At 43.5% G+C, this 18,091-nt stretch overlaps 1 protein-coding gene across 1 annotated transcript in view; it reads right to left on the bottom strand.

Annotated features, from left to right (window-relative positions):
- Window positions 1-18,091, bottom strand: part of cfap74 (cilia and flagella associated protein 74) — a 346,673-nt gene that overhangs the window by 289,330 nt on the left and 39,252 nt on the right. Inside the window, exons 7-9 of the mRNA XM_041207020.1 lie at window positions 17,378-17,533; window positions 11,586-11,696; window positions 7,983-8,085 (exon numbers count right to left, since the gene is read on the bottom strand). Of these exons, the coding sequence (XP_041062954.1) occupies window positions 7,983-8,085; window positions 11,586-11,696; window positions 17,378-17,533 (370 nt within the window). The remainder of the gene's footprint in view (window positions 1-7,982; window positions 8,086-11,585; window positions 11,697-17,377; window positions 17,534-18,091) is intronic.

Here is an 18,091-nt window from a genome sequence, read left to right on the forward strand (position 1 = left end):
AGTGTCAACATTTTGGTCTAGTACATGTTAGATCTACTGTGATTCCAAGAGACAAAGCTGGATTTTTCAGCCAGTGTATAATATAATCACTAGTGAGTAACAGCTTCACTAAGGGGAAATATTTAAAATTACCCCCCCCCCCCTCCCATGATTTCCTGAGGACAGCCTGGAAAAGATACCTATACAATAGGTATATTGGACAAATCATCTCTTGGCCTTTGTCCAGTAATTTCGTAAAGGTGTGGTTTTTACCTGCAATCGTGACCCTTGGTGGCATTGCATTTTATTTGGTGCACTTATTTACTCTTTTGTGTTTGTTATTTTTGACTATTTTTAGCTGATTGATTTAAGGAATCCCCTGGGGTATGCAAATGGGTGCTCCTCTGAGTTTATGAATATGAAGCATGCAGGAGTCTTATGTAGACATTGTGCCTGGTATCTGTTGCTTACCACATTTCATAGGCCACAGGGCAAGTACACTGTGATGGCAGCATTGCAGATACACGAGTGAAATATGCATGTGTCTGTGTACTTCCAAAGTAGATGAACAGTTGCCAGACAGCTATATTTTTCTTAAACAAAAACAGAATTACCTGGAAAAACTCAGCAGGTCTGGCAGCATCGGCGGAGAAGAAAAGAGTTGACGTTTCGAGTCCTCATGACCCTTCGACAGAACTTGAGTTCGAGTCCAGGAAAGAGCTGAAATATAAGCTGGTTTAAGGTGTGTGTGTGGGGGGCGGAGAGATAGAGAGACAGAGAGGTGGAGGGGGTTGGTGTGGTTGTAGCGACAAACAAGCAGTGATAGAAGCAGAATATCAAAAGATGTCAACAACAATAGTACAATAGAACACATAGGTGTTAAAGATAAAGTTGGTGATATTATCTAAACGAATGTGCTAATTAAGAATGGATGGTAGGGCACTCAAGGTATAGCTCTAGTGGGTTTTTTTTTTATTTTATATAATGGAAATAGGTGGGAAAAGGAAAATCTTTATAATTTATTGGAAAAAAAAAAGAGAAGGGGGAAACAGAAAGGGGGTGAGGATGGGGGAGGGGACTCACGACCTAAAGTTGTTGAATTCAATATTCAGTCCGGAAGGCTGTAAAGTCCCTAGTCGGAAGATGAGGTGTTGTTCCTCCAGTTTGCGTTGGGCTTCACTGGAACAATGCAGCAAGCCAAGGACAGACATGTGGGCAAGAGAGCAGGGTGGAGTGTTAAAATGGCAAGCGACAGGGAGGTTTGGGTCATTCTTGCGGACAGACCGCAGGTGTTCTGCAAAGCGGTCGCCCAGTTTACGTTTGGTCTCTCCAATGTAGAGGAGACCACATTGGGAGCAACGAATGCAGTAGACTAAGTTGGGGGAAATGCAAGTGAAATGCTGCTTCACTTGAAAGGAGTGTTTGGGTCCTTGGACGGTGAGGAGAGAGGAAGTGAAGGGGCAGGTGTTGCATCTTTTGCGTGGGCAAGGGGTTGTGCCATAGGAGGGGGTTGAGGAGTAGGGGGTGATGGAGGAGTGGACCAGGGTGTCCCGGAGGGAGCGATCCCTACGGAATGCCGATAAGGGGGGTGAAGGGAAGATGTGTTTGGTAGTGGCATCATGCTGGAGTTGGCGGAAATGGCGGAGGATGATCCTTTGAATGCGGAGGCTGGTGGGGTGATAAGTGAGGACAAGGGGGACCCTATCATGTTTCTGGGAGGGAGGAGAAGGAGTGAGGGCGGATGCGCGGGAGATGGGCCGGACACGGTTGAGGGCCCTGTCAACGACCGTGGGTGGAAAACCTCGGTTAAGGAAGAAGGAGGACATGTCAGAGGAACTGTTTTTGAATGTAGCATCATCGGAACAGATGCGACGGAGGCGAAGGAACTGAGAGAATGGGATGGAGTCCTTACAGGAAGTGGGGTGTGAGGAGCTGTAGTCGAGATAGCTGTGGGTGTCGGTGGGTTTGTAATGGATATTGGTGGACAGTCTATCACCAGAGATTGAGACAGAGAGGTCAAGGAAGGGAAGGGAAGTGTCAGAGATGGACCACGTGAAAATGATGGAGGGGTGGAGATTGGAAGCAAAATTAATAAATTTTTCCAAGTCCTGACGAGAGCATGAAGCAGCACCGAAATAATCATCGATGTACCGGAGAAAGAGTTGTGGAAGGGGGCCGGAGTAGGACTGCAACAAGGAATGTTCCACATACCCCATAAAGAGACAGGCATAGCTGGGGCCCATGCGGGTACCCATAGCCACACCTTTTATTTGGAGGAAGTGAGAGGAGTTGAAGGAGAAATTGTTCAGCGTGAGAACAAGTTCAGCCAGACGGAGGAGAGTAGTGGTGGATGGGGATTGTTCGGGCCTCTGTTCGAGGAAGAAGCTAAGGGCCCTCAGACCATCCTGGTGGGGGATGGAGGTGTAGAGGGATTGGACGTCCATGGTGAAGAGGAAGCGGTAGGGGCCAGGGAACTGGAAATTGTTGATGTGACGTAAGGTGTCAGAGGAATCACGGATGTAGGTGGGAAGGGACTGGACAAGGGGAGAGAGAAGGGAGTCAAGATAACGAGAAATGAGTTCTGTGGGGCAGGAGCAAGCTGAGACGATCGGTCTACCGGGGCAGTTCTGTTTGTGGATTTTGGGTAGGAGATAGAAGCGGGCCGTCCGAGGTTGGGCAACTATCAGGTTGGAAGCTGTGGGAGGGAGATCCCCAGAGGAGATGAGGTCAGTGACAGTCCTGGAAACAATGGCTTGATGTTCAGTGGTGGGGTCATGGTCCAGGGAGAGGTAGGAGGAAGTGTCTGCGAGTTGACGCTCAGCCTCCGCGTGGTAGAGGTCAGTGCGCCAGACAACAACAGCACCACCCTTGTCAGCGGGTTTGATGACAATGTCAGGGTTGGACCTGAGAGAATGGAGTGCAGTAAGTTCAGAGAGAGACAGGTTAGAATGGGTGAGAGGAGCAGAGAAATTGAGACGACTAATGTCGCGCCGACAGCTCTGTATTGCAGTAAAGTTTTATAAAATGTATGCAAATCAGTCCTAATATTTGCTCACAATTAAGTGCTTAGAAATAAATTAAAGGAATGTGAGTAAGACTAAACTAATATTTACCTTATGTTGTAATTTAATCAAAAAATAAATCAAATATTTTATTTTACCATTTTCAGTCATTATTATTTCTCCCTTTGCCTAAATTTCTCTGATCAATCTGAGCCGTTCCAGAACTTTATTAAGCTATGTATTCCCATCCAGCACAAGGTCATGTGCAAACTGCCTTTCCTCTGAATAGGCTTTAGATTTCTGGGACATTGGGATCATGTCTGGGGGCAGCGGAACCAGTACTAGGTGGACGGGTTGCACCTGAACCGGAATGGGACCAACATCCTTGCGGGGAGGTTTGCTAATGCTGTTGGGAAGGGTTTAAACTAACTTGGCAGTGGGATGAGATCCTGAGAGGAGGTTCAGCAGGGGGAGATGCACAGCCAAAATTAGAAGAGAGAGCAAGTGAGTCTGGAAGGCATAGAAATTATAGGCCAGTTAAGGCACAAGGGAGTTTGGCAAGGTTGGGTGGTATTTATTTTAGTGCAAGGAGTCTGATGAACAAGGCAGATGAGTTGAGGGCACAAATTAACACATGGAAATATGATGTCATTGCTGTTACAGAGACACGGTTGAGAGAGGAGCAGGATTGGCAGCTCAATATTCCAGGATATAGAGTCTTCAGGCGAGACAGGGAAGGAGTTAAAAGAGGAGGGAGTATCGTAATATTGATCAAGGAATCAATTACAGCAGTAAGGAGGGATGACATCTTAGAAGGCTCCTCAAATGAAGCCATATGGGAAGAACTGAAAAAACAAAAAAGGAGGGGCAGAATTTTGCCCTTGGTTGGTGGGCGGGCCCCACCAGCACGGCGGCAGGTGGGCAGACAAACTCCGCTGGCGAAGTGGGCCCCTCCGCCACCTTAAGTGGGCCGGCCAATTATGGCCCGCCCAGTGGCCTGCCTGACAGGAAGCGCTATGCGCTTCCTGTGCGGGGGGGAGGGATTCCCCATCTGTTAAAGTGCGCTCCTTCGTGCAGGCGTGTGAAAGAGCGCACTGCTCCCTGAGACTAAGTGCTGCCTCAGGGAGATCAGTGAAAATGTTACAAAATTAAAAAATAGAAAAATAAAAAAATGAACACGTCCCACCTCATGTGACAATGTCACACAAGATGGGACATGGTAATAAATATCACATAAAATTTATTAAACATTTTTAAAGCGGACATGAAACCTCATCCCGCCAGTGGATGAGGTTTCATGTATTAGCAGAAGCCTGCTTCTTAGCCATTGACAGGTCGGCGGGCCCGCAGCTGATTTCACTGTCCACCCGCCTTCCTAAAGAATTAAATGGACCGGGGCGATCTCGGGGGTTCCTCCCGACGTCATTTCCCCGTCGGCGAGAGTGCCCCGTCCCCAAATCGCCGACGGGAAAATTCAGGCCGAGCAGTCACATTGCTGGGAGTGTACTATAGGACCCCCAAACAGTCAGAGAGAAATAGAAGAGCAGATTATGTAGGCAAATTTCAGAGAAGTGTAAAAATAATAGGGTAGTAATAGTGGGGGATTTCAACTTCCCCAACATTAACTGGTAGTGTGATAGGTTTAGAGGGAGCGGAATTCTTAAAATGCATCCAGAATCAAAGCAGAAGAGGCCATTCAGCCCATCACGTCTGCACCAACATGTGAGAAACACCTGACCTACCTACCTAATCCCATTTACCAGCGCTTGGCCCATAGCCTTGAATGTTATGACGTGCCAAGTGCTCATCCAGGTACTTTTTAAAGGATGTGAGGCAACCCGCCTCCACCACCCTCCCAGGCAGCGCATTCCAGACCCTCACCACCCTCTGGGTAAAAAAGTTTTTCCTCACATCCCCCCTAAACCTCCTGCCCCTCACCTTGAACTTATGTCCCCTTGTGACTGACCCTTCAATTAAGGGGAACAGCTGCTCCCTATCCACCCTGTCCATGCCCCTCATAATCTTGTACACTTCCATCAGGGTCGCCCCTCAGTCTTCTCTGCTCCAATGAAAACAACCCAAGTCTATCCAACCTCTCTTCATAACTTAAATGTTTCATCCCAGGTAACATCCTGGTGAATCTCCTCTGCACCCCCTCCAGTGCAATCACATCCTTCCTATAATGTGGTGACCAGAACTGCACAAAGTCCTCCAGCTGTGGCCTCACCAAGGTTCTATACAAATCCAACATGGCCTCCCTACTTTTGTAATCTATGCCTCGACTGATAAAGGAAAGTGTCCCATATGCCTTTTTCACCACCCCACTAACATGCCCCTCTGCCTTCAGAGATCTATGGACACACATGCCGGTTTAAGCTTTTTAAGCCAGTATGTAGAAGATCCTACAAGACAGGGGGCAGTCCTGGACTCAATTTTAGGGAATGAAGCCGGGCAAGTGCTGGAGGTATCAGTGGGGGAGCATTTTGCAGATAATGATCATTACTCTGTTAGATTCAAGTTATGGAAAAGGACAAGGATGGGCCAGAAATCAGAATTCTAAATTGGGGGTAGGCCGATTTTAATAAGATCAGATATGATTTGGCCAGAGTGGACTGGGAGCAGCTACTTTTAGGTAAATCTGTGTCAGAGCAATGGGACTCATTCAAGAAGAAAATAGGGAGAGTACAGGGCCAACATATTCCAGTAAAGACAAAGGGTGGGACCAACAAATCCAGGGAACCCTGGATGTTGAGGGATATACAGGATTGGATAAAGAGAAAAAGGGAGGCTTATGGCAGATACCGAGGGCTCAAAACAGCGGAAGCCCTAGAGGAGTATAGAATGTGTACAGGGGAACTTAAAAAGGAAATTAGGAGAGCAAAAAGGGAGCATGAAAAAACATTGGCAGGTAAAATAAAGGAAAATCCAAAGTTAGTTTACATGTACGTTAAGAGTAAGAGGATAACTAGGGAAAGAGTAGGGCCCATTAAGGACCATAGTGATAATTTGTGTGTGGAGCTGGAAGACTTAGGTAGGGTTCAAATGAATACTTTGTGTCGGTGTTCACAAGTGAGAGGGATGATGTGGGTATGGAAATCAGGCAGAAGGACAGTGATATAATTAAAGAAATTAGCATAGAAAGGGAGGAAGTTCTAAGTGGTTTGGCAGGCTTAAAAGTAGATAAATCTCCAGGCCCAGATGAAATGTATCCCAGGCTGTTGAGTGAGGCAAGGGAGGAGATAGCAGGGGCGCTGGCAATAATTTTCAATACCTCTCTGGCCACAGGAGAGGTGCCAAAGGACTGGAGGACAGCTAATGTGGAACTGTTATTCAAGAAGGAAGGAAAGGATAAACCAGGGAACTACAGGCCAGTCAGTCTAACCTCAGTGGTAGGGAAACTATTGGAAGCAATTCTGAGGGACAGAATTAATCTACACTTGGAGAGGCAGAGATTAATCAAGGACAGTCAGCATGGTTTTGTTAAAGGGAGGTCATGTCTGACCAATTTGATTGAATTTTTCGAAGTGGTGATCAGGTGTGTAGTTGAGGGCAATGCATTTGACATAGTCTACTTGGACTTTAGCAAGGCTTTTGATAAGCTGCATGGGAGACTGATAATGAAGGTAAGAGCCCATGGGATCCAAGGCAATTTGGCAAATTGGATCCAGAATTGGCTGAGTGGCAGGAAGCAGAAGGTGATGGTTGAGGGGTCTTTTTGTGACTGGACGTCGGTGTCCAGTGGGGTTCCACAGGGATCGGTGTTGGGTCCCTAGCTGTTTGTGAGATACATATATATATATATATATATATAAAAAAACGTTTTGGACTTGAATGTAGGAGGTTTGATCAGTAAGTTCACGGATGAAAATTGGTGGGGTGGTAAATAGTGAGGAGGATAGCCTTAGATTACAGGAGGATTTAGACGGGCTGGTCAAATTTGCTGATCAGTGGCAAATGGAATTTAATCCAGATAAGTGTGAGATGATGCACTTGGGCAGGATCAATAAGACACGGGAATATACGATGGGTGGTAGGACCCTGGGAAGTACCGAGGATCAGAGGGACCTTGGTGTGTATGTCCACCGGTCCCTTAAGGTAGCGGGACAGGTAGGTTAGGTGATTAAGAAGGCATATGGGATACGTGCCTTAATTAGCCGAGGCATCGAATGTAAGAGCAGGGAGGTTATGCTGGAACTGTATAAAACGCTGGTTTGGCCACAGCTAGAGTATTGCATGCAATTCTGGAATCCGCATTATAGGAAGGATGTGATTGCACTAGAGAGTTCAGAGGAGATTTACCAGGATGTTGTCTGGGCTCGAGAGTTTTAGTTATGAGGAGAGATTGGATAGACTGGGGTTATTTTCCATGCAGCAGAGGAGATTGATGGGGGACATGATTGAAGTGTATAAAATTATGAGGGGCATAGATAGGGTAGACAGGAAGGAACTTTTCCCCTTGGTGGAGGGATCAATAACCAGGGGGCATAGATTTAAGGTAAGGGGCAGGAGGTTTAGAGGGGCTGTGAGGAAGAATTTTTTTACCTAGAGGGTGGTGGGAATCTGGAACTCACTGCCTGAAAGGGTGGTAGAGGCAGAAACCCTCATAACAGTTAAGCAATATTTGGATGTGCACTTGCAATGCCATGACATACAAGGCTATGGGCCTAGTGCTGGTGAATGGGATTAGAATAGTTAGGTGCTTGTTTGACCAGCGCAGACTCAATGGGCCGAAGGGAATTTTTCTGTGCTGTAGACCTCTATGACTATATGAGGAAATGCCTGATGGACTCAGAGTCCAGCTGAGGTTGTAATTAACTGGTTGTGGAACTGAGTGAAAGCCCACTTCTGAAAAGTGTTCTGGAGAATTAAAGCAGTAACTTGTTACAACACTAGACCACATCATCTTGGTTTTTGATAGGTCTATAATTTAACTTATGTCAATAAATAAAAGTCTTGTAACTTTGATTTGTGTATCCATTTAGCTATCATAACAATATTTACTCGGCTCATTGCAATGTTTTTCTTCAATGACAATATGATTTGCATCTTCTTCTCCAGATCCTCTCTTATCTTTAGCTCTTCATCAGCTTGTTCTTGACGAGCTCTATTTTGAGACAAAATATCACATTACAGTATGCTCAGAATTTCATTTGTTTATTTTTGTAACAACTTAGACTTATACAGCACCTATTATGTTTTGGAGTTTAATTTCCTCTCTGCACCATTGCCAACAGCTGTGATAATGACAAAGTATACCCATTATTAAACCAGCAATGTAATGATCATTGGATCCCAGGATCACCAACTTCCAGGTTACTAAAATTTTGGTGGATCCAACACAGCCTCGGCGATGATAACCTACCCCACATTTTATATGAGCATATAATACCACCTCAGTAAACTTGTTTTTACCTTTACCTCTGCCTCTGGTTGTCCTCGAATTCCCCTTCGACAGTACCCATTACAAAGTTCCACATTCCGTTCTTACCTGTGCCAACAGCTCTCATCAACTTTCTCCACTGTTGATGGTAGTCTCTGGCAGTTAACACTTAATAATTCACCTCAGTTATAGCTCAGTTCTATTCATATCCTGATCCCCTTCTATTGCTAAATCATTCCTCATCAATAATGCAAGTCCTCTACTTTTTTTTTAACAAAAGATTTATGCCCTGCAAGCTCTAAATTTTAGCTACAGTCAACATCCGCATCCTTATTATCAGAAGTCAGTCCAAACAGTGATAAGTTCCCTGATTTCTTAAAGGACAAATAGGAACATAGGAGCATGAGTAGGCTATTCAGGTCGCCGAGCCTGTTCTGACATTCAATACAATCATAAAGATAAAAAGAAAAAAAAAAACAACAACCACCCCCCCATTCTCTCCACCACCCCCCCTTCTCTCTTCCTCCCCGCCCCCTTAAACCAGCTTATATTTCACCCCTGTCCTATTTTTACTTAGTTCTGTTGAAGGGTCATGAGGACTCGACACATCAACTGTACTCTTCTCCGCCGATGTTGCCAGACCTGCTGAGTTTTTCCAGGTAATTTTTATTTTTTTTTTTCAATACAATCATCCAATTTCAAAGCCTTTTTTCCACACTATCCCATATCCCTTTATATCATTGTTATTTAGAAATCTGTCAATCTCTACTTTAAACGTACCTAATGACTGAGCTTCCACAGCCCTCTGGGGTAGAGAATCCCAAATACTCAACTTTCTGAGTGACAGCAGCGTGCAGTTATTAACCTTTCAAAGAATCAATGTTCGGTCTGGACACAAGGGTGACAAATAGTCTGGGTCTCAAAGAATGCAAATAGTTGAGACAATCAATTTGAAATACCTTGTTCTGCTAACATGGTGACATGGGGGAGGCGGGTGGCATTTTTTGTTTATTCATTCACGGGATGTGGGCTTCGCTGGCTGGGTCAGCATTTATTGCCTATCCCTGGTTGCCTTTGAAGACATGGTGGTGAGTTGCCTTCTTGAACCGCTGCAGTCCATGTAGCGTAGGTACACCCACAGTGCTGTTAGGAAGGGAGTTCCAGGATTTTGACCCAGCAACAGTGAAGGAACAGCGATATATTTCCAATTCAGGAAGGAGTGACTTGGAGGGGAACTTCCAGGTGGTGGTGTGCCCTTGTATCTGCTGCCCTTGTCCTTCTAGATGGTAGTGGTCATGGATTTAGAAAGTGCTATCTAAGGAGCCTTGGTGAACTCTTGCCGTGCATCTTGTAGATGGTACACACTGCTGCCACTGTGCGTCGGTGGTGGAGGGAGTGAATGTTTGTGGATGTGGTGTCAATCAAGTGGGCTGATTTGTTCTGGATGGTGTCGAGCTTCTTGAATGTTGTGGGAGCTGCACTTACCCAGGCAAGTGGGGAGTGTTCCATTACACTCCTGACTTGTACCTCATAGATGGTGGACGGGCTTAGGGGAGACAGGAGGTGAGTTACTCATGACAGGATTCTGAGCCTCTGACCTGTTCTCGTAGCCACAATATTTGTATGGTTAGTCCAGTTCAGTTTCTGGTCAATGATAACCCCCAGGATATTGATAGTGGGGGATTCGGTGATGGTCATTGAATGTCAAGGGGCGATGGTTAGATTCTCTCTTGTTGGAGATGGTCTTTGCCTGGCACATGTGTGGCACGAATGTTATTTGCCACTTGTCAGCCCAAGCCTGGATATTGTCCAGGTCTTGCTGCATTTGGATATGGACTGCTTCAGTATCTGAGGAGTCGTGAATGGTGCTGAACATCATGCAATCATCAGCGACCATCCTCAATTCTGACCTTATGATGGAAGGAAGGTCATTGATGAAGCAGCTGAAGATGGTTGGGCCAAGGACACAACCCTGAGGAACTCCTGCAGTGATGTCCTGGAGCTGAGATGACTGATCTCCAACAACTACAACCATCTTCCTTTGTGCTAGGTATGACTCCAACCAGTGGAGAGTTTTCCCTCTGATTCCCATTGGCTTCAGTTTTGCTGGGGCTCCTTGATGCCACACCTGGTCAAATGCTGCCTTGATGTCAAGGGCAGTCACTCTCACCTCACCTCGGGAGTTCAGCTCTTCTGTCCATGTTTGAACCAAGGCTGTAATGAAGTCAGGAGATCAGTGGCCCTGGCGGAACCCCAATTGGACGTCAGTGAGTAGGTTATTGTTAACCAGTGCCATTGCACTGTTGATGACCCCTTCCATTACTTACTGATGATTGAAAGTGGCTTGATGGGGCAGTAATTGGTCGGTTTGGTCAGTTGGATTTGTCCTGCTTTTTATGTACAGGACACACTTGGGCAAGTTTCCACATAGCCGGGTAGATGCCAGTTTTGTAGCTGTACTGGAACAGCTTGGATAGGGGCGCAGCAAGATCAGGAGCACAAGCCTTCAGGACTATTGCCGGAATACAGTCAGGGCCTATAGCCTTTGCACTATCCAGTGCCTTCAGCAATTTCTTGATATCACCTGGAATGAATCGAATTGGCTGAAGACTGGCATCTGTGATGCTGGGGACCTCCGGAGGAGGCATAGTGGTATTGTCACTGGACTATTCCAGAGACCCAGGGTAATGCTCTGGGGACTGGGCATATGGTGAAATTTGAATTCAATAAAAATCTGGAATTTTAAAATCAAGGCATGGCTTAATCAGGAACCAATGGAAATCATCAAGCACAGCAGTGATGAGTGAACAGGGATTGGTACAAGAACAAGGTAAGGATTAACTTGCATCTCTAGTAAATTAAGATTAAAATACTGCAGGATACCTGTACATCTATTATGACTGTAGGTTCAGATGGAGGATTTGGGGCATTAGCAGTACATGATAAGTTTGATGAAACAATAAAAATAACCTGTCTCTATTCCTATTTCTCTAACGTACTTTGTGTCTGACTGCTGCTAGAAGTGGTGATGTATAAAAATAATTGGTAAGGAAAAATTGGAGTAATTCTATGTCTAAAGCTCATAATTTTATTAATTGCTATCCTCATGTATGGTGAAAAGGCTTCGAATGGAATAATTTTTATGTTTATAAGAAATCTATTTTTGATTATTCCACCCTCATGAATATACCATTCCCTCTTATAGTTTTACATGTATGCTTTACCTGGCCACAGATTCTTTCAGGTACTGTATTGATTTTTGATTGTATTTTTTAGCACCTTCAATTGCTTTTCTATGTTCCTGCTTTTGTTTTTCAACATCTTTCATTGGCTTCCTATACATGAATAAAGGATAATAAATATCAGCATTTTATCTTCACAGTCATCACACAATCACAGAATTTTAATGGCACAGAAGGAGGCCATTCAGCCCATCGTGTCTGCGCCGGCTCTCCAAATGAGCTTTGTGATCTAGTGCCATTGCCCTGCCTTTTCCCCGTAACCCTGCACATTGTTTCTATTCAAATAATCATCCAATGCCCTCTTGAATGCCTCGACTGAAACTGCCTCCAATACATTTCCAGGCAGTACATTCTGGACCCGAACCACTCGATGTGTGAAAAAGTTTTTGCAAATCACTTTAAATCTGTTCCCTCTCATTCTTGATCCTTTTATGAGCGGGAACAGCTTCTCATCTTTCCACTCCAAGATTATTTATATTCCTGAAAATTACTTCAGAACAGTGCACAGTAACATTCAAGTAAATGAAGGCTTGAAACCAACATATTATTTAGGAGTATTTTAACTCGCACGTTTTTGAAAGTTATTTATTCCTTTCCTTTCCACAATGTATTGTGTTTTGTCTGTTAGTGGTTTTTCCCTTATTTCATTTTTCTTCCGAATCAGCAGAAGGGCTGCTTATTGCATTATCAACTCTAAACAGTTGAAAATCGATTCACATTTAATTCACATCTTATTTCTACATATTGGAACTATTCCTTAAGGAACTCCATTAGTTATTTTAAATCATCTAAAGTTGCTGGGATAATTTTTACTTTTATCAATGGCACAAAAAAAAATGATGATGAATTTGCAGCGAGTGTTGTGCCCCACCCAAATTACTTAAGAGGAGCATCAAGCATTATGTAAGACATACATGGACCATTTGCTATTCCCTCGATTTTCACTTCACTCTAAAAGTTAAAATTACTCCCAATATTTATTAAATTGATTAATTAGAGCAAACTGCTAATATAATGCATTTTTTCAGTTTGGATGTCTCCGTATTTCATTTTAAACAAACATTTACTTTTGAAAAATGATTGTTAATTGAAGTGCTCATCCACTGGTTGACACTTTGTGTAAACAGACGTATTCTTCCTCCCTTCAGTAGGGGATCTTCATCTGATGTCACTTGGTTAATTCATCCGTTTACTGACAGAGGAAGAATTTTTACTTAAAAAGTGCTTCTCGCTGAGTTTAGCAGCAAAACTACTTTGAAAACACAAATACTTCCTGATTTATCCAGATAACCGCAGGCGGTGAGACTGGTTTTGTTCCTTTCAGTACAGCACATCCACATTCATTAAACTCTAACTTCCTAGGCTCAATGAAGGAAGCCTTCAACTAATTATTCTTAAGAGATACGAATCTGTTCAGCACAAAGGGAACAAGCCCTTTCCACCACAATAGAATTCTCCTTTAAGCACCATATAATTTAATACCAACTTTAGACTGTTATTAGGCTTATATGATGGTCCCACTGATTACATTTACTGCATGACAGAAGTGTGAACTGAACAGTCTTCCTGAGTTTAAAAAGAGGACTTCTCATTTTCGGTTTTGATGACAAGGAAAGTATTATGTTAGCAATTTAACAGCCAGATTGGAATTTCCACTCCATCAGAATACAACTGGAAAGGCTTATCTGTTATACATGGGTCATATCCACCAGGAACTAGGTATGTTCACATGAGACTATTGAATCTCATTTTAGTTAGCACCTTTGGAGCAGGCAGAGAATACTTTAAAGTCATCAGTTTAAATTGAATTTAAACCTTTGCCCCAGAGATAAATGGGCTGCGTGTTAACCCATTGTGTCATCTAGTCCATTCTGAATTATCCTCAATGGATCAGATAACGAATGAAACAGTGCAACACAATATAAGTATGAGGAAAGAAGCAAAAGCAGCTCAGCCTAGCAAGTTGTATTATTTTCTGTCTTTTTTCCAAACCCACTAAAACAAAATGACTCCAATTTGTCTGAATGCTTCAGTTACCTCAATAGGGCTGATTTTATGAATGTATATTCTCAGCAAAGACTCCTATCTACCAGAAGTGCATATTAGAACATCACAAACATGATTCCCAAGATCCATTAAAATGAAAGAAAGACTTGCAATTATTCAGCATCTTTCAAAACCTCAGGATGTGTCGAAGTGCTTTACAGCCAATGAAGTGCATTTGAATTGTAGTCATTGTCATAATGTGGAAAACGCAGCAGCCAATTTGTGCACAGCAAGCTCATACAATCTGCAATTTGATAATGAGGCAGACCATCTTTTTTATGGTGGTGATTGAGAAATAAATATTGGCCAGGAGACCAAGGATAAGTACCTTGCTCTTCTCTGAGATAGTGCCACAGGATCTTTTACATCCACTTAAGAGGACAGACAGGACCTCAGTTTAAGGTCTTTTCAGAAAAACAGCGGTTGGAATTTTCCAGCACCCCACCCCCCCCACCCCCCACCATTGAAATCTCCATTCAATTCAGCAGGACCACAAGATCCTGCTGGGGTGAGGGGTGGAAAATTCCGGCAGCATCTCCAATAGTAAACCATTCCCTCATTACTGGATTTTTGAGCTCAAATTCAGAGGAGGTTTACTAGATTGACACCTGGAATGAGCAGGTTGTCTTATGAGGAAAGGTTGGACAGACTGGGCTTGTTTCCACTGGAGTTTAGAAGAGTGAGGGGTGACTTGATTGAAGTATATAAGATCCTGAATAGTCTTGACGAGGTGAATGTGGACAAGGTGGACGTGGAAAGGATATTTCCTCTTGTGGTTGAGTCCAGAACTAGGGGGCACTGTTTTAAAATTAGGGGTCGCCCTTATAGGACAGAGATGAGGAGAATTTTTTTCTCTTATAGGATTGTGTGACTTTGGAATTCTCTGTCTCAGAAGGTGGTGGGAGCGGGGTCATTGAATATTTTTAAGGCAGAGTAGATAAATTCTTGTTAGGCAAGGGAATCAAAGGTTTTCAGGGGTAGATGGGAATGTGGAACTCGAAACACAAACAGATCAGCCATGACCTTGTTGATGGCGGAGCAGGCTTGAGGGGCCGAATGGCCTACTTCTGCTCCTATTTCGTATCTCCTTATGTTCGTATTACATAGATATTTTGGAACTTTTCTTGCACAGCTTTGGGGCAGGGGGAATTTTTGCAGAGCGTTCTTCCTGAAGTTAAGTTGCTTGGGCAGAAGCCATTATAAATAACCTGATCTTACCCCTGCCCAGCCTGCAGGAACAGGTGGGTAGGTGGTTAACATGACAACTGGGCATCTCCCATTGCTCCCCCTGGACTGCACCAGAAAACGCTAGGCCTTGCCTGTTCTGGGATTCCCTTCCTCTTTCTAGATTGTAAACATTCCCAACCACTTGCCTTGTGCAATAAGTTACAAAGGGACACAGATAGTGAATGGGCAAAACTATAGCAGATGGAGTTCAATCTGAGGAAGTGTGAAGTCATCCTATTTGGATATGAGATAGAAAAATTGAATATTTTCTTAATGGTGAGAGAGTATGAGCTGTGGAGAAACAAAATGTTTCAGGTGTCCATGTACTAAATCACTAAAAGCTGCTGTGCAGGTACAAAACTAACCAAAAAGCTTAAAGCATTGGTGGCATTTATCTCAAAGGGGTTGGAATTCAAAAGTAAGGAAGTGATGCTTTAATTGTGAAGTATCTTGGTCAGACCCCACCTGCATTTTGGGCACCAAACCTCAGGAAAAATAAATTGGCTTCAGAAAGAGTGCAGCACAATTCACCAGAATTGTACTAGGGCTTAAAGGGTAAATGATGAGTACAGGACAGGTTGCATAAACCTGGCTTGCGTTACATCATGTTTAGAAGGTTAAGGGCTGATCTAATCAAGGGGCTGTAACTTCTGCCTTCCAGGGCAGTGTAATCGGGAGGTACCCCAAAGATGCACAGGGAAACCCCCCACCCTTCGCCCTGGAGGTTCCCAGGTAAGGATTGCATGGCTATTGCCTGGGAAGTGCGAACTTCCGATGGGCAATTGCCCTGCACTGGGAATCGGATTTAAATCGGATGGTTTCATTAATATCAATAGTTACTCAGAAAAAGTTAGAAGAATTAAAACCGCTTCTAGCTTCTGGGTAACAATTGTACAGACCCACACCCAGACCCCACCAGGGGCATCCCTCCTCCCCGCAAGTACCTCTCCCCCACAGGACTCCCTCCAACCCCCACGGGACTCCCCAAACTGCCTGACTAACCTCCCCTATGGGGCTCCCCTCCAACCGTCGACTACCACTCCCCCCAGGCCCAACTCACCGGCTGTGCGACCCTCTCCCCATCTGTCTGATTCACTCCCCCAACGGACTGTCCAATCCACCCAGTCTGTCCGATTCCCACCCTCCACAACTAGCCAGACCCCTCCCTCGACTGGCTGGATACCGTACCCCCACCCCCCACCCACACCGCGACCCCCCCCCCCCCCCCCCCCCCCGCCCCCGACTGCCTAGACACCCCACCCAGTCTAAAATGCCCAGAAACCCACCCCCGGCTGCCCAGACACTGCCTCCTCAACTGTTTGGCCCCTCCCGCCCAGACCCGGTATTGCCTCCTTCTGTTGATTCTGCGGCACTTGATTGAAGGTCCCAGGACCGTGCTGCCCTGCACAGTTCTCACCCAGCATGATTAGAAGGTCTGGCAAGTCAAGATTAGGAAGATTTCCAAGTAAGAAAGTAGAAGCGGAGTGGCAATCCAACTCCAATTGCTACTCTGTGGAAGTTCAGGCCCAAGGCGTTTAAAACAGTAAAGGAATTCAATATTGTAGGTACAGAGAAACTATTTCTTGCAGTAGGAGAATCCAGAACAAGAACATTAGCTTAAAATTAGAACTCAGCAATTTAAGAGTGAAATCATGAAGCGATTTCCTATGCAAAGAGAGAAATCTGGAATTCTTCCCCCTAAAGGCTGTTGATGCTGAGTCAATTTAAATTCTCAAGGCCGAGGTAATAAGAACGTAAAGCGATATGAAACAAAGGCGGAATATTTTTCATGGAGTTAAGGTATAGATCAGCCTAATTCAACAATCTATTTTAATGATCAAACTTGTTCGAGGATTGAGTGGCTTTCTACTGTTAGCATGTTCACAGCTAAATTCAGCCGAGTTTCAGGAACAGTATCTCATCAGTTATCTTGAAAAAATAAGCTATATTTTCCCTTTTCAGGTGCTGTATTTTCAGCATCTTGTTTTTATTTCAGATTCCATATCTATTTATTCTTTAATGTCTATTAGAAATGTTTCTTGCTAACACTGAATGAATAAGTGGAACATGTTCTATTCATTAATAAAAACAGAAAATTCTGGAAATACTCAACAAGTCAGGCAGCATCTGTGGAGAGATGTTGCCTGACCTACTGAGTATTTCCGACATTTTCTATTTTTATTTCAAATTTTCAGCATCTGTAGCATTTTGATTTTGTGTGTTCTTAATAGAACAAAATATCTCAATAAGCAATACAAAAGTGTTGGTAAAGTACTGAGTAAATACATCCAGTGATTAATAGCTGACTGTAGTTCTTATTTACATTAAATGATATTTTGCAGTTTAACCAATAATGAGCCATTTAGCAAGTTTACATGAACTGTGAGAGCTCTAGCATTGAAATGCCTGACTGCAACAGTACTGTTTGTAATCTGTTTAAACAATGAGTAGGACTAAAGTAAATTGCTGGGTTTACTTTTCATTTTTTGGTTTTATTTTACCTTTTTCCTGCTTGTAAAATAACTGCCTCTTCAGCTTCCAATCTTCGTTTTGCCTCTGCTAAGCGTTGCATCTCATATTCCTCTTCGTCCTTCTTATGTTCTTCAAGGAATCGCATCAATTTTGCTTGTTCAAGTTCAACTTTAAATAGATCACATCTGAAATGGGAGAAGAAAAGATTGAAAGCTAGTTCCGAGCAAAACTTTATTAATGTTCAAAAAGGGAATATTTTAAAAAATGTATCTGTAATAGGTACACACCACTTAGATAAATATAAATGCTAGTGTAAAAAGTTTATTATTCAACTTCTTTGCTGTCACCAGCCTTACTGTAAAAAAAAACTGTAAATACTTAAGTGAGGCAAGAAATGGAAAACAATATGATACTGTGAAATGAAATTCAAATTAATAAAACAATTAGAGTATTTACTTTAGTGTTTAAAAGCTGAACTATAGCAAACCAAATACCATCACAACTAATAAAACCTTAAAGCATTGTTCTAAAACTATTCAGATTTCAGGTATAAATTACCTAAAGTGAAAATATAAAGTAGAAAGTGTGTATGGTAACACCTTCAAATTCCAGTTTTCAGTTTTAGGATTTACATGTTAATTTGTTCTAGTGCTTGACTGCATTTTTTTAGGCACCAGGTGAACATATAAACATAAGACATACAAAGTGCAAAGAAAAATGCAGTCAACAAGGTGGGGGATAAT

This window comes from Carcharodon carcharias, chromosome 15 (genome assembly GCF_017639515.1).
Source record: "Carcharodon carcharias isolate sCarCar2 chromosome 15, sCarCar2.pri, whole genome shotgun sequence".
Classification (NCBI taxonomy): Eukaryota; Metazoa; Chordata; class Chondrichthyes; order Lamniformes; family Lamnidae; genus Carcharodon; species Carcharodon carcharias.